At 42.4% G+C, this 14,295-nt stretch overlaps 1 protein-coding gene across 1 annotated transcript in view; it reads left to right on the forward strand.

Moving 5' to 3' along the window:
• Positions 1-14,295, forward strand: part of MMUT (methylmalonyl-CoA mutase) — a 142,923-nt gene that overhangs the window by 110,283 nt on the left and 18,345 nt on the right. The window contains exon 12 of the mRNA XM_089686057.1: positions 9,465-9,632. Within this exon, the coding sequence (XP_089542183.1) occupies positions 9,465-9,632 (168 nt within the window). The remainder of the gene's footprint in view (positions 1-9,464; positions 9,633-14,295) is intronic.

A 14,295-nucleotide genomic window follows, 5' to 3' on the forward strand; every position in this document is an offset into this window, starting at 1 on the left:
ACCTCAGCCAATCAGAGGAATTCTTGTATTCATTAATAAACATACAAGCATCTCCTAAATGGTGGAGAAGCACTTAACCTGACTGTCTTTAATTGCGGCAGTAAACAGGAAGTTGCCAATACGTTTGTCGCAACATGACCGATAGCTATGACCCCTACAGATTTTTTTTCTGTTTTGCTCTGGCGCAATGAGAGTGTCCACCCTGCTCTGAATTCAGGAGCAGTGCAGCATCGTTGCCCCCCTACATCACAGGAAGCAGCATTAGGTGTCATTCACTGGCAGGATCACCAGGTATCTGGGGGACTAAGAGAAAACTAGGCGCAGATGTATATTTATTGAATGAAAGGTCTATACGTCGCCATGTAGGATGCAATCGGCAACAGCTTCAAGATCAATAACCATAATGTTGCTCATCTACGTAACTCTTGGTTTAAATGAGTTTAAATGTTACGATCAGTGCTTCTGACGTGGGTAGGATGTGGTGGGTAGGGATATTCAGCACTACCTCTTTATTCTGGAAACCCTGGAAGTGGCTTTGAAAGATAAGTTTCCCAGCATTTATTGCGGCATCTCTCTGTACAGTGGGGCTGGTTTGTGGAAGTGCTGGGTGAGATCTGCATGTCCTAGACAGGTAATAATGTGCAATGTGAGATTAGGCAGGGCTAGGAGGTGGAGGATGTGCGTCTGTACAGAGGAAGACCACGTGACTACATTGTGTCAGCCTATAGTCACATAGAGCTCAAGGAACAAACGGTGACAATGGAGTATTTACAGAGCATGCAGGACTATTATAGCCACGCTCACACTTTACAGTACATTCAATCTGAACACACAGCTGTAGGCATTCACTTCTATGCTGCACATTGTTTTGTTTTTTCCTATAGTTCTACCTTAAGATAATGTTCGCTTTTCTGATTTTATTTCTTATGCGTTGTATTTGTAGTCTCATTGATCTTAATTGTTGCCTGGAGGTGTATGACAGTACAATTGCCACTGTATTTATTATTTATTATACCTGCAGCAAACAAAACAAATTATGGGCAGTTTAAAAATCATTTTACATTTTTTCCTTGTGCCATCAGCGCAATTGCTCACACATTCATAAACGTAGTATTGTCCCCATCTGCCCTGAGTCATTATTTTTTTTAAACTCCTTTTTGTTCAAGTTTTTCAGACTCAAATACAATTGAACAACCGGAGGCATGGAATCACACCATTTGCTGTACAGAAAAAAAAAAAAATAGAGGAGAGGGTGGGTTTTCACAAGACTTGATGGAGGGCACTGTATGAGAGTATACACGTTTTCTAATGACAAGAAGGTATGAGGCTAAGTTCACATTAAATGCTGTGAATAGATCTCTACTAGTCTCTACTTTTCCTAAATTATACTTACATAGGTGGATGCAGCATTGGTCCGATGCTGCATCTCTCCCCTGCCAGGTTGAAGTGTGAGGTCTCAGCGATCACATGACCATTAATTGTGGAGTTTCCACAGCCGCTCTGGTGGCAGAGAGCCAGGTCTGTCTGCCACTGCTGTTTGCTCTGCACCCCAGCCCCTGCTTTCTGGAGCGCTGGGCTGTGGAGGGGTAGGGAGCGGCTGGCACAGGCTTGCTGATAGGCTGAACCAGGTGATGCTTCTGACTCTAGGGTGGATCTCAACTTTAAAGTCTGGATCTTTCTCCAGCCTGGACCTGGAGCCTGGAGTGACGTCAGCTGACATCGGGCTTCAGCCTGATTTCAGCTAAAAAATGGTCACAGGAGCACAGAACTAATTACACTCCTGTGATCCACAGGAGACGTACAGCCAAAAGAGCTTTGACTGTACTTCTCCTTTTAAAGCAGTTTATTTTGATACCAACAAGCATCTCCTGTTACAATGAATGTTTTAAAATGTAAGGTCTGTTTTACACAGGCTTCAGCTCGTATAGGAGTAGTGTGAACTGCAAACATTTTTAAAGCATTTGCAGAGCTTTCAGTAAGCTTTGTTAAAGCTTGTAGGCCTAGTTCACACTGGCTTTGAAAGCAGGCGTTTGAGGGGCGTTTTTAACGTTCTTCAAACGCCTATACAAATGGCAATACAGAAAGCACACAGTGCTGTTCACATTATCAATACATGAAGCATTAGCATCACTTCATCATGTTGAGTCTTGGAATCTTTCAACGCCTCCCATTCAAGTCTATTTTAACACTCCGTAAACGCGCTGGAAGGTGTTTGCATTGCAGTTGTGGTGCGTTAATAACATTACATCCTATTATAGGCGCTTGTGGTGCAGTTTTAAATGTGCCAAATACGCACACGGGGCGTTTGGGGAGTGTTTTTAATGCGCATTAAACACGAGTCAAACGCACCTGTTAACGTACATTAACGCTATAAGTGCATTTGTTAAGAGTTAACATGTTTAGTCAAGTGTCTTTAAGCCGCATAGATTTGAACAGGAGCCAGTGAACACATAAAATCACGTGACAAGTCACAGCCCATTGATTTCAAAGTCACGTGACAAGTCAAACTAGTGGGAACGAAGCCTTCAAGTACCATTCAACTCCCAGTTTGTAAATGTTGAACACAGATCCTAATGGAAGTGTTTTTTTAGCAAGCTGCTAGCATGCTTCAGCAGGCTTTCAACAAGCTTCAATAAGTGCTGAAGTCCCTGAAGAAGCCCCAGTCAGTGGGAGGGGTAAAACATGTAGGTAGAAGGGATCACATCCTCCTACCCTGAGAAGTCCCCTCTGCAAGACGCCGGAGTGCACGCTGGCTCTCTAGCCCAGTCCGTATAGCATGTGCCGACCTGGACATACTTCTGGACATTGCTACACACCTGCATATGAACACTGGGTATCCCATTGAGCTTAGGGTGAATACATACCTGCTGTCTATACATGTGGTGAGACTGTTTTATATCTATATTCTATTGTGCAGGTACAGAGGGCATTAACTGCCATATACAGGCTGCACAGAGTCAAACAGCTACCTTTTCACTGGGAACACTGATAGGCTGGACCTGTGTGGCGCCTGTCATGTGGCCAGGTCTGATGGTCTTTAATACACCACTGAGGTTTGGAGGGCACAGCGGTACATCCAATATAAGCGGTTGACTATATTGCATGAACATTGACTTTTATTTGTAGGGGTTGCGGTTGCCTTCTCCTCCCGCTTTTTCCCCCTCCAGTGGAGTAGTATTCAGCGCATCTATACTAGAGTCGGGCCAAGTATCCATATTGTACGGCATTACCCTTTCACCAGCTTTTGGCACTGCTACAGAGGGACTTTCTGGGGGACATTGTCCATCATTCTCAAGGTTAGGGGGACTTAGGTGGGGATACCCCGGGTGCTGTGGAGTGGAGGCCTGTCGGTGTGGTACTGGGGGTGAAGGGGGTGCGAGGTGGGGAGGACTGGTGGGGAGTGGAGAGGAGATGGGTGGATCGGGTCGGGGTAAATGCTTTGATTATATATGGCATGATATGTGTATTTTAATATTCATTACGTCTATATTAAATACTGCCGTGGTAGCCTTTGAGGTGCTATATCCTTGTGGGTTTTTCTATAGCTTTTATAGATCTTTTACATTATTTTGCCATCTTATTAAGTAATTAAAGTAAGCTACTTTAATTTTTTTTTGTCAAAGCTTAATAAAGCAAGCTAAAGTTAGAAACTGATTGACTACCATGCAGAGCTGCACTAGATTTGCACTCTCCAGTCTTAGTAAATCACTCCATTGGCTTTCTCTTCTCTTGTCATGTGCATTAAAAACTTACTAGGCTCATATTAAATCTGTGGCAATCTCATCCTTTCTACATTCTTAAGACTACTCTGGGGGCCCCCAAGGATACCCTGGTTGACAAAGAACTGCTCACAAGTTTGGATTTCAGGCCTTATCTTTTGTAGCAGCACTCTACCAGCATGTATGTTGTCAAATCAGCCATTTGAAGACTTGAAAGATCAATTGTGATTGCTATCACCAGAAATATGCCTTGAATGTAGTATACACTATGTATGCGCAAAATGTAAATGAAAACACTGCAAAAAAGTAAATGTGGTTAGGAAATTAATAACCTAAATAGAGCTTTCTAACTTGAGCTTTATATTAGGAAACTATAAAATCAGAGGTCCATTTTAAACTGCATACCCATTCCAGAACAAGAAAGGTTGCAGACTGTAATGGTGGTGAGAACAATGGAGGCTGAAAAAGAGACCTCGGAATTTCAACAAGTGATTAGTAGGGCTGTGTATTGAAGTTCAGGAACAGTGGGAGTGTTGCTGGGGACTTGCAGAAGATGGGACAATGGAGCATAGATTACTATTGGACTAAAGTCAGTGGACATTTGGCATGATGCACTGACTAAATGTGAAGGATTATCCAAATTGTGCTGGAGACTGGGCACTGGGGTTGTAATGCGCATGCATTGTGCACAGAAGGGTAATTACACATGTGCTAGGGACTTGTTGCCAAGGGTTAACACGTGTTGGTTACTAGCCAAAAGAAAGCTCTATTTGTGTGAAAAGAATGATAAAAATTTCATATGGGTACAATATTGCTTGACCACGCAATTGGGGTGGGCGGGGATGTGGGATCTCACTGGAAAAACTCAGTGTTTGTGCTTTAGGTAGGATCTCCCTGGAAAACCCAGTGTGTGTACTGGAGGTGGGATCTCACTGGTAAAACCTAATGTGTGTGCTGGAGGTGGGATCTCACTAGGAAAACCCAATGTGTGTGCTGGAGGTGGGATCTCACTAGGAAAACCCAATGTGTGTGCTGGAGGTGGGGTCTCACTGGGAAAACCCAATATGTACGCTAGAGGTGGGATCTCACTGGGAAAACCCAATGTGTGTGCTGGAGGTGGGGTCTCACTGGGAAAACCCAATATGTACGCTAGAGGTGGGATCTCACTGGGAAAACCCAATGTGTGTGCTGGAGGTGGTATCTTACTGGAAAAACCCAATATGTATGCTGGAGGTGCGATCTCACTGGGAAAACCCAATATGTATGCTGGAGGTGGGATCTCTCTGGGAAAACCCAATGTGTGTGCTTTAGGTAGGATCTCACTGGGAAAACCCAGTGTGTGTGCTGGAGGTGAGATCTCACTGGGGGGCTTGGTGGGGGGTGTCTGCTGTGTGTCTCTTGTTACTAGTTTTGGTTTGCCTCGCCCTGTGTCCTTATGCAGGGAGGTGGGTTGTTACCTTTGAATGTTTATATCTTGTATCTGTTAAAATAAAGCAGTCCATTTCCTGTTTTAATACAAGTCTGGTGCTGTCTCGTCTTGTATGGTCAGCGTTGGTGTCCATGTATCTAACGGAAATACCCTAGCGCAGTTGGGATCCGGTTCCGTTACACCCCCATTCACCCTCTCTATTTGTCCTGTTTACCATTTTTATTGAACGTAAAAAAAAATCCAAAATTTGGGGTTGACTCCAGAAAAGTAAGAGAGGGGAAATCTTCCAATGAGGGCACAAATCCTGGTGACCTGTGGGGCCCAAATGGATTCCCTTTAATTTGCAGGGCTTTCTTCTCACTTTCTGTTTAGCTGTGGGTCAGGAAGTGAAGGGAAATCTCTGCAATTGGACACAGATGGTGGAAAAAAAAACCTGACGGGTTATAACCCTCACTTGCGCTATCCAAAATGAAAAAAAAAAATTTTCTCTATAGTTTTACTATAAAACCAGTTGCCAACTGCGTACTGTAGCTTTACTGCTACAGTGCAGGCTGGCTGTGTAAATACGTGACTTTGCTTTTCTAGGTAGGGAGCACGCGCTCGCCTACCCATGCTGTCATTGGGTCCCTGATCAGCGGGTCCCGGCCAGTGATTCACGGCCAGGACCCGTCAATCATCAGAGCTGGTGACAGGAGAGAGATCTGTGTTGGTAAAAAACACAGATCTTTCCGATGTCAGCGGGGATGACAGTTTTTGTCTTTCTGCTTTGCAAGGACACAAAAACTGGCACATCATCTAGTAAAGCAGCATTCAGTCAACACATTGCACTTAGTTAAGTACACCTTTAACCCTTTCATTGCCACAGATGTTAACCCATTCCTGCCAAGTGTCAGTGCATTTTATTAGCACTGATCACTGTATTAGCGTCACTGGTCATATCAGTGTCAGTTAGTGTCAGAATGCCTGCTGTACTATCACAGTCACGCTATAAGTTGCTGATCGCTGCCATTACTAGTATTTAAAAAAAAAAAAAAAAATTCCAGTATATACAGTATACTGTCTTTTGTAGGCGCTACCATTTTCATGCAATCCAATTATTGTAGACTTATTGGGATTTTTCTTTTACCTAAGATCTAGCATTGTTTTTATGGGATATGTTTTATACCAACAAATAAAAAATTTTTCTCAATATTTCGGTCTTTCTTGTTTTATAGTGCAAACAATTTAATTACCCAGCGGTGGTCAAATACCATCAAAACAAGACTCTATTTGTGTGAAAAATATGATATAAATTTCATTTGTATACAGGGTTGCATGACCGCGCAATTGTCAGTTAAAGTAGAGCAGCGCCGTATAGCAAAAAATGGCCTGATCATGACGGGGGGTAAATCTTCCGGAAGGCAAATGGATAAAAGGGGTTAATAGATACTGATCTTCCGGAAGGCAAATGGATAAAAAGGGTTAATAGATACTGATACACTGGGTCAGAGCTGCCAGTAAAAGGAGGGGAAAAGAACAAAATGAATATATAAAGTTGCAAACTACTTCTGAAGGTTTAAAGAATCTCTAGGCATGTGATGGACAGAATCATTAATAACACATATGCATTTTTGCAAGTGTTAGTCAATCATTTCTAAATGGTGCAAATGAATCCTGCACTTAAAAATGTTCTTACACTTTATTAAGTACTCAGGAGCCAGTTTGCAGTATGGCAGTCTGTTTGGAGAGACACTGAGGGAATTGACTTGTGATTTTGCCCTGTCATTAATTTTTAGTCTGTGGAAGAAAATGGTGTTAGTAGCTCTGAACACAGCTGCTGAAAGTTTTGTGCTTTGTTTTTTGTTTTGTTTTTTGTTTTTTTGTTTTGTTTTTTTTCAGTATGAACCCCAGGCAGGGTAAAACATAAAAACCAAACCAGGCTGCAATACTTGCCTTAAATCTGGGCTAATCTTAGAGCTGGACTTTAATGTAGTGATGTAGTAGTTGTGCAGTGATCCAGTTTGAAACTTTGCGTCAGTTTAGGAGCTTCCTGTAATACAGACTGGTCACTACTTTCTCTCCTTGTGCTGGGTGACTGGTCTTGTCTCCGCCCTCTCCTGTAGTTTTTTGCAGGCAGCCTGTAGCGGTTGGAGCTGCTGGGCTGAATAACTAATTTAGCACACCTAAAAACCTCAACTTAACCCATATCTCTAACTTTGTAACTTTCATTACATTTCCCAATTTGTACAAATGAATTTCTGACGTGACAATATACTGCTCAGGAACAATATAATCTTAAAGGAAAGCTCCACCTTTTTATCATTGAATAACAAGTCTTAATGTCATTAAAAAAAAAAACATGAAAACAAAAATGTAATATTTCAGATTGCCACTCCTTAATTGAGGTGGCTACATTAGCTTTATTTTTAGCCTGTTTTGGTTTTATTTTCACCTAAAGCTGACAGGCTCAAAGGGGCATCGAGAACCGAACAGGGAAAGCCAAAGGGCTGGATGTGGCCCTGGGGCCGCAATTTTCCCAGTTCTGTGTTAGATGGACTTGACTAGCAAATTAAAGTGGAGTTCCCTCTGTTCTCAATGCCCCCTTGCTGTAAATTCTTAAATGTTTATATTTTTGTGTTTCTAAATACCTTTTTTTTTTTTGTTAAGATATCTAGCTGGCTCTTATGGTCCCAGCCACCTAGGCGATGACGTCATTAGGTGACTCCCATGGACTCCTAGGATATCAGTATCCTCTATCCCAGGAGTCCTCGGGAAGCCTTATAGTTAACAGTCATGCAGCCAAGTCATCTAGGAATTGGTAAGCTGCAATATAATTCTTGTTTTTGGGTTTGGTACCGCTTTAAGTTCCAGACAAGTTCTTTGCTTAAGCTTAGAAGATGTCATCAGTCTGCTGCAGGCAGGTGGAAGTATTTCCCTAGTCTCCTTTACCCCCATCATCAGACTGCAGCATTGTAAGTTTGTAGTAGGTCACAAGGTGAGAGGTAGCAGAAGGGACTGATTTTATTAGATATTTTCATGAACTTCACAGCCAACAGGCTTTAGAAGACTTGCATCTCTCAGCCAGCATCTCAGTCCAGAAATATATGGTGACCGTAGGTATTATCTGAACAAACTGAAGAAAAAAGCAGGTGAAGACATTAGGTCCCTTTTCAGACAGGGCAGACCCGTCAGCGGATCCATTTGTTAAGCGGGAGATATCTCCCTTGATCCACGCTAAGCAAACAGATGACAGGTCTGTGTCCGCTCCGCTTCTGCAGAGCAGACACACACAGCCCACTGTTTTCTATGGGGCTGTCGGATGGAAAGGACCGTTTCCACCTGACTGTCATCCAATCTGATCCGCTGGATGGATGGGGAATGAATCCCCATCCGTCTGTTTTTAGCCTATAGGACCGGATCAGATGCCGATGGGTGTCAGCGGAGACATGTCCGCTGACACCCACTGCTCCATAGAGATCTATGGATGGTCCGATTTTGGTCCACCTGAAAAACTGACAGGCAGACTTGATCGGACCGTCGGTGTGAAAGGGGCCTTATTGAGGAGAGTACTCTGATCTCTGTGAGGGTGATATATTTATATTCTAATACAATTATTTACCTTTTAACTGAAAAAAAATTAATTCCATTATAGATCCACTGTACGGTTCAGTAGATATCAGCAACCTCCTGTTGTGGCAATTTCTGGCGGGAACCGCCAACAATCTGGTGTCTGTGGGGAGGCTCATTTGTGGAAATAGTAATTAGATTGTTTTTATTTTCTCCCTTTTAATGTGGCCAAAATACAATGGTTGTCTGATATGGACTGTGCTTAGGAATGCGAAGGGCAGCACATATGCCTACAGAGTATGCCGGTCACTCCAGGGCAAATGAAATCCAACATATGATGAAGAAACAAATAGATGTTAACTTCAGTGAAAACTACAGTATATGTCAACACCAGTAGATCCAGGTATATAGGCAACTGAAGTTATGTGCAAATTTTGACTTTTCCTGAAGATATCAGTCTTGGCCTTTTCCCTCCTAGCTGCTGATCCTCAATATTGGTCAATGAGAAGGCCTGTTGCATTAAAGGACCAGTAAGAAGCCTTAGGAGGAGGGAAAAGGGATGGGGTCAGGTTTGATTTTTACATCCATTGTATATTAATAAAAGATTATAATTTCCTCCATTTCCTCATAATTAATGCCATCTGATTATTCTTTAGATGTCAGCAGCTTAGTGGACACCTGTGAGGTCCACACATGTTTTAGGGAAGAGCCGGTACAGTTTTCTTAGAATGTTAATCAGAATTTTTATTTTATTTCTTCTTCTGTGATAGACTCCACGTGAGGTTGCTCAGCAAGCCGTGGATGCAGATGTGCACTGTGTGGGAGTGAGCACGCTGGCTGCCGGTCATAAAACTCTTGTTCCTGAACTCATCAAAGAGCTGAGTGCCGTAGGACGCCCAGATATTCTGGTTATCTGCGGAGGTGTCATCCCACCTCAGGTAATTTTACTGCATGATGGTTTATAGTCAATACAGCCAACTCCTACTGATAAATAGATCAGAGAAAACAGGATTATTTTTTTTTTTTTGTGAATTTGATTGAATGAGTATCATCAAAACAATACTAGACATATTTTATTCCACTTTGTGCCATGCAGTGTCCATTAACCGACCAACATTTTTTCTTTTAGTTTTGGATAGATCCTCTATTCGTTTTTTTTTTTTTTTCTTTTGGAAGATTGACGTAGCATTTCCGCCTTATAGCACTGACATCCTGTTTTCAAATACCAGCCAGGACAATTAACATTAGGTTTGCATGCTCTCCCTGTGCTTGTATCAGTTTCCTGTTGGTAGGTTGATTGGCTCCTTTCTAAACTGGCACCACTGAGGACCTTAGATTGTGAACTCTTTTAAGGCAGGGACTTATGTGAATGAATGGTAGGTAGAGTGCTGTATACATTTCTGGCTCCAAAAAATGTCCAGAGTATATAAATGCATTCATACTTTATGCAAAACGTAAGAAAAAAGTTGTGTTTTTCAAAATTTCTAGACAAGTGGCATATTTGGACAAACTGGATTATACTCATGAGAGACATGCCATATAACAGTGGTCTCCAAACTACGGCCCTGAAACAGGATGTGGCCCTTTGCTTTCTTTTATCCGGCCCTTGAGGCATTATTCCTGCCACTGACACCAACAATGGGGCATAATTGCTGCTACTGACACCAACAGTGGGGCACTATGCCTTCCACTGATTCTAACGATGGGGTATAATTCCAAAAACGGAACACTATTCCTCCCACTGACTCAACTATTTCTCCCCCTAATGCCAAAGATCAGGCATTGTTTACTCCCAATGGTCACAGTCAAGCCCCTGTGAAGTCTGAAGGACTGGCCCTTTTTTTTTAGTTAGTTTTGAGATCCCTGCCCTATAATAATATACAGTATATATGACTATGGAAGATATGAATGCTGTTTTTGAGTATGTAGACACCCCTTTAAATTATTGCTTCCAGTGGAGGGTTTTGATAATGATACCAAAAAAGACATTTTATATTTCAATATTTTTATTGAGAAACAAGCATATTAAAGTGTAAAACAAGATGGCAAACAATAAAAGAAAAAAAAAAAGGGCCAACCCGCATGGTGGAACAAGATGTAGAATCAAAATCATAACGCTGGTAAGTACATAAAAAGATTAGCAGACAATAGCATTACAATTCACATAAGAAATGTCATAGCCATCAAAACATACAGGTTTCATAGATCAATAAACAAAAATTGAATCAAAATGAACCAAAAATAACAGAGAGAAAAAAAATGTTTCAACAAATAGTAGAAAAAGAGAGGAAGAGAGAGACGAAAAGGAAAGTACTCTCAAGTGAAAGAAAGAGAGGAAAAAAAAAAAAAAATATATATATATATATATATATATATATATAAGGGGGGGGGGGGTCAGCTGCCAGACACTCACGATACAGTAATATAATTAATCCAAGGATCCCAAGTCCTCTCAGATCTGGACACATCATCAGTGACAATACTTGTCAATTTATCATTAACCATTATCCAGCTGAGTTTTTGTTTCACTCTATTCAGCGGGATCAAGGATTGTTTCCAACTCCTAGCTATGGTAATGCGAGCTGCCAATATGATATATAAAATTAATTTAATCGATTTTTTGGGAACATCAGAGGGTAGTATATTAAACAAGGCCACTTCCGGCGATCTACGGATATTAATTCCTGTCACTGAGTAAAGAAAATTAAATATGCGGATCCAGAACCTACTCACGACTGGACATTTCCACCAGACGTGGAACATGGTACCCTCTTGACCACAGCGTTGGAAACAGCCAGATGAAACGGAAGGATACATTATGGCTAGGCAAGCAGGAACCAAATACCACCGAAGTAGCGTTTTGTAGTTAGATTCAACAAGATCAGTAATCGAAATCTTCGATAGGGCATGGGCCGCAGTCTGCCAGGTATCCAAATCTAAGGAACTATTTAAATCCCGTTCCCATAGAGTCATGTAAGATAATTTAGTTAGGGGATCAACCAACAAAGCATAAACAATGGACAAGCGACCTCGCATCATCCCACTTGCCCCACAGGAGACCTCGAGGGAAGTAAGCGCACAAGGTTCTGTGAGTAGTCTAAGTTTGCTATCAATAAAAGAGCGAAGTTGATGGTAACGAAATATCTCTCCACGAGGCATCCCACAAAAATTCACAAAATAATGAAGAGACCGAGGGCGAACCCCATCCAAATAATCCCCAATACATAGCAACCCCTTATTAATCCACCATTGGAACCTCGCGAAAGATAAACCCGGGGCAAACTCAGGATTACCAAACACCGGAGCCAACGGGGTATGCGGAGAGAAGAAAGGTTTACGAGCTCGCCATCTATCCCCCACTGACAATGAATAGGATAGAGTAGGACACAAAATAGGAGGGCGCAATCTACTGGGAAGCCACATAAGAGTACCAATAGCATATGGACGGCACGAAAGAGCCTCAATCTCAACCCATTGGGGGACATATCCCCTGGCCGTAGTACAAGATAGTTGTGCTATTTGGGCCGCCTGAAAGTATGCGAAAAGATTAGGGAGTCCCACACCGCCATGCCTCTTCAAAGAAAATAAGATAGATTTGTTCAGCCTAGGGCGCTTTCCCCTCCATACAAATCTGGAGACTGCAGCCTGTAGTAAGACTAGTTCTCGTTTGGGAATCAGAATTGGTAACGTCCTGAAATAGTATAATAATCTAGGTAGGAAGGTCATTTTAATAGAATTAATTCTACCGAACCAGGAAAGTGAAAGATCCTGCCAGGCTAATAAGTCATTTTTAAGTTGTTTGAAAAGCGGGAGATAGTTGGCCTGGTATAGCGTCGATAAAGATTTTGTAAGGAGAATCCCCAGATAGGGGAGAGAACCAGGGGCCCACTGAAAATCAAAGTTTTCCCGGCAGTAGCGAACCTCTGAATCGGGTAATGAGATATTTAAAGCAACAGTTTTAGATGAGTTAAGCGTAAGACCGGAGGCCTCAGAAAACCGATGAAACAGATGGAAGAAACCAGGCAGAGACGTTCGAGGATTAGATATGTACATAAGAACATCGTCGGCAAATAGGGCGCATTTATGAACCCTTTGACCACAGGTAACACCCGATATAGTGGAATCAGCGCGAATAGCAATCGCAAGAGGTTCCATCGCCAACGCAAAGAGCAATGGAGAAAGAGGACATCCCTGTCTAGTTCCTCGTTCTATCGAAAAAGGGACTGATTTATGTCCACGAATGGAAACTTGAGCTGACGGAGTAGAATAGAGGGCCCGCAACAGCGTCGTAAAATAAGGGCCAAACCCAAACCTGTCCAACGTTCTAAACAAATAGTCCCAGGACAGACTGTCGAATGCCTTCTGAATATCCAGTGACAGTAGTAAAATTTCCCTTTGCGACGATCCATCCCAATTGGACTGCACAGCTGACAGCAAAGCTATAGTCCGCCTAATTTGGTCCGATGTTTGTCGACCACTTATGAATCCTGATTGGTCATCATGAATGTATAAAGCCAAGAAGTTATGGAGCTGTAGGGCCAGGATTTTAGTTAGAATCTTTAAATCACAGTTAATTAAAGAAATAGGCCGGTAATTAGAGACCATAGCGGCATCCTTGAAAGGCTTGGGAATGACACTAATGAATGCCTTATTTTCCTCTGGGAGAACCACTCCCCCCTCCCGCAAATAATTAAAGTACATTGCCATATGGGGTATCAGAATGTCCGGGAAAGCTTTATAGTAATTATTAGGAAGACCATCCGGTCCCGGGGCCTTATGAGAGGCCAGGGATTTCACCGCATTCCCAACTTCTTCACAGGAGATAGGTTGTTCCATTAGCTCCCTATGGGCCTCCCGGAGGGGGGGAAATGAGATAGACTCCAAAAAAGCCTCCAGAGAGGAAGAACAACAACCCACCGTGGGCGAACTATAAAGCTGAGAATAAAAAGAATTGAATTTGTGGAGGATCTTACCCGGGTCCTGGGATAACGAACCGTTGTCCAGTCTGAGCTTGGGGAGGGCCGTCTGGGAATGTCTAGGAGTCAGCTTGCGTGCTAACAGGGTGCCAGGCCTGTCCCTCCAAGTAAAGAATTTATGATTAGACCAACGAAGTTGTTTGTCCGCAGTGGTAGTAAGACATAAGTTAAGTTCCAGTCGGGCCTGGTCCAGTTTAAGTAACAAATCAGAACTGGGATGTTGCTTATGTTGAGCAACCAGGTCAGTATACAATTGAGTTTTAGTAGCAAGTAGGTCATTTCGGGCTTTTTTTAAACGAGAAGAGAGTTGAATAATATATCCCCTGACTGAGGCCTTATGAGCTGCCCAATTAATCGCCGGGTTCGTGTCCTCTGCTTTATTAAAATCAAAAAATATTTGTAGGTGTGAGGAGATTTCCCGACAATGAGAAGGATTACACAAAATAGAGTCATTAAGACGCCAATGAAAAGCTGTCTTACCAGGAGTCTCAGACGACAAGGTGATAGAAACTGGGTCGTGGTCAGACCAGGGCGTAGAAAAGATTTTAGCAATAACAAGTTTGGGGAGTGAATATGTATGAAGAAAAATATGGTCAATGCGAGAATAACTAACTATTATGAGCCC

Source organism: Staurois parvus, unplaced genomic scaffold (assembly GCF_062004578.1).
Source record: "Staurois parvus isolate SC_StPar_1 unplaced genomic scaffold, SC_StPar_1.0 ptg000390l, whole genome shotgun sequence".
In the NCBI taxonomy this organism is placed as follows: domain Eukaryota; kingdom Metazoa; phylum Chordata; class Amphibia; order Anura; family Ranidae; genus Staurois; species Staurois parvus.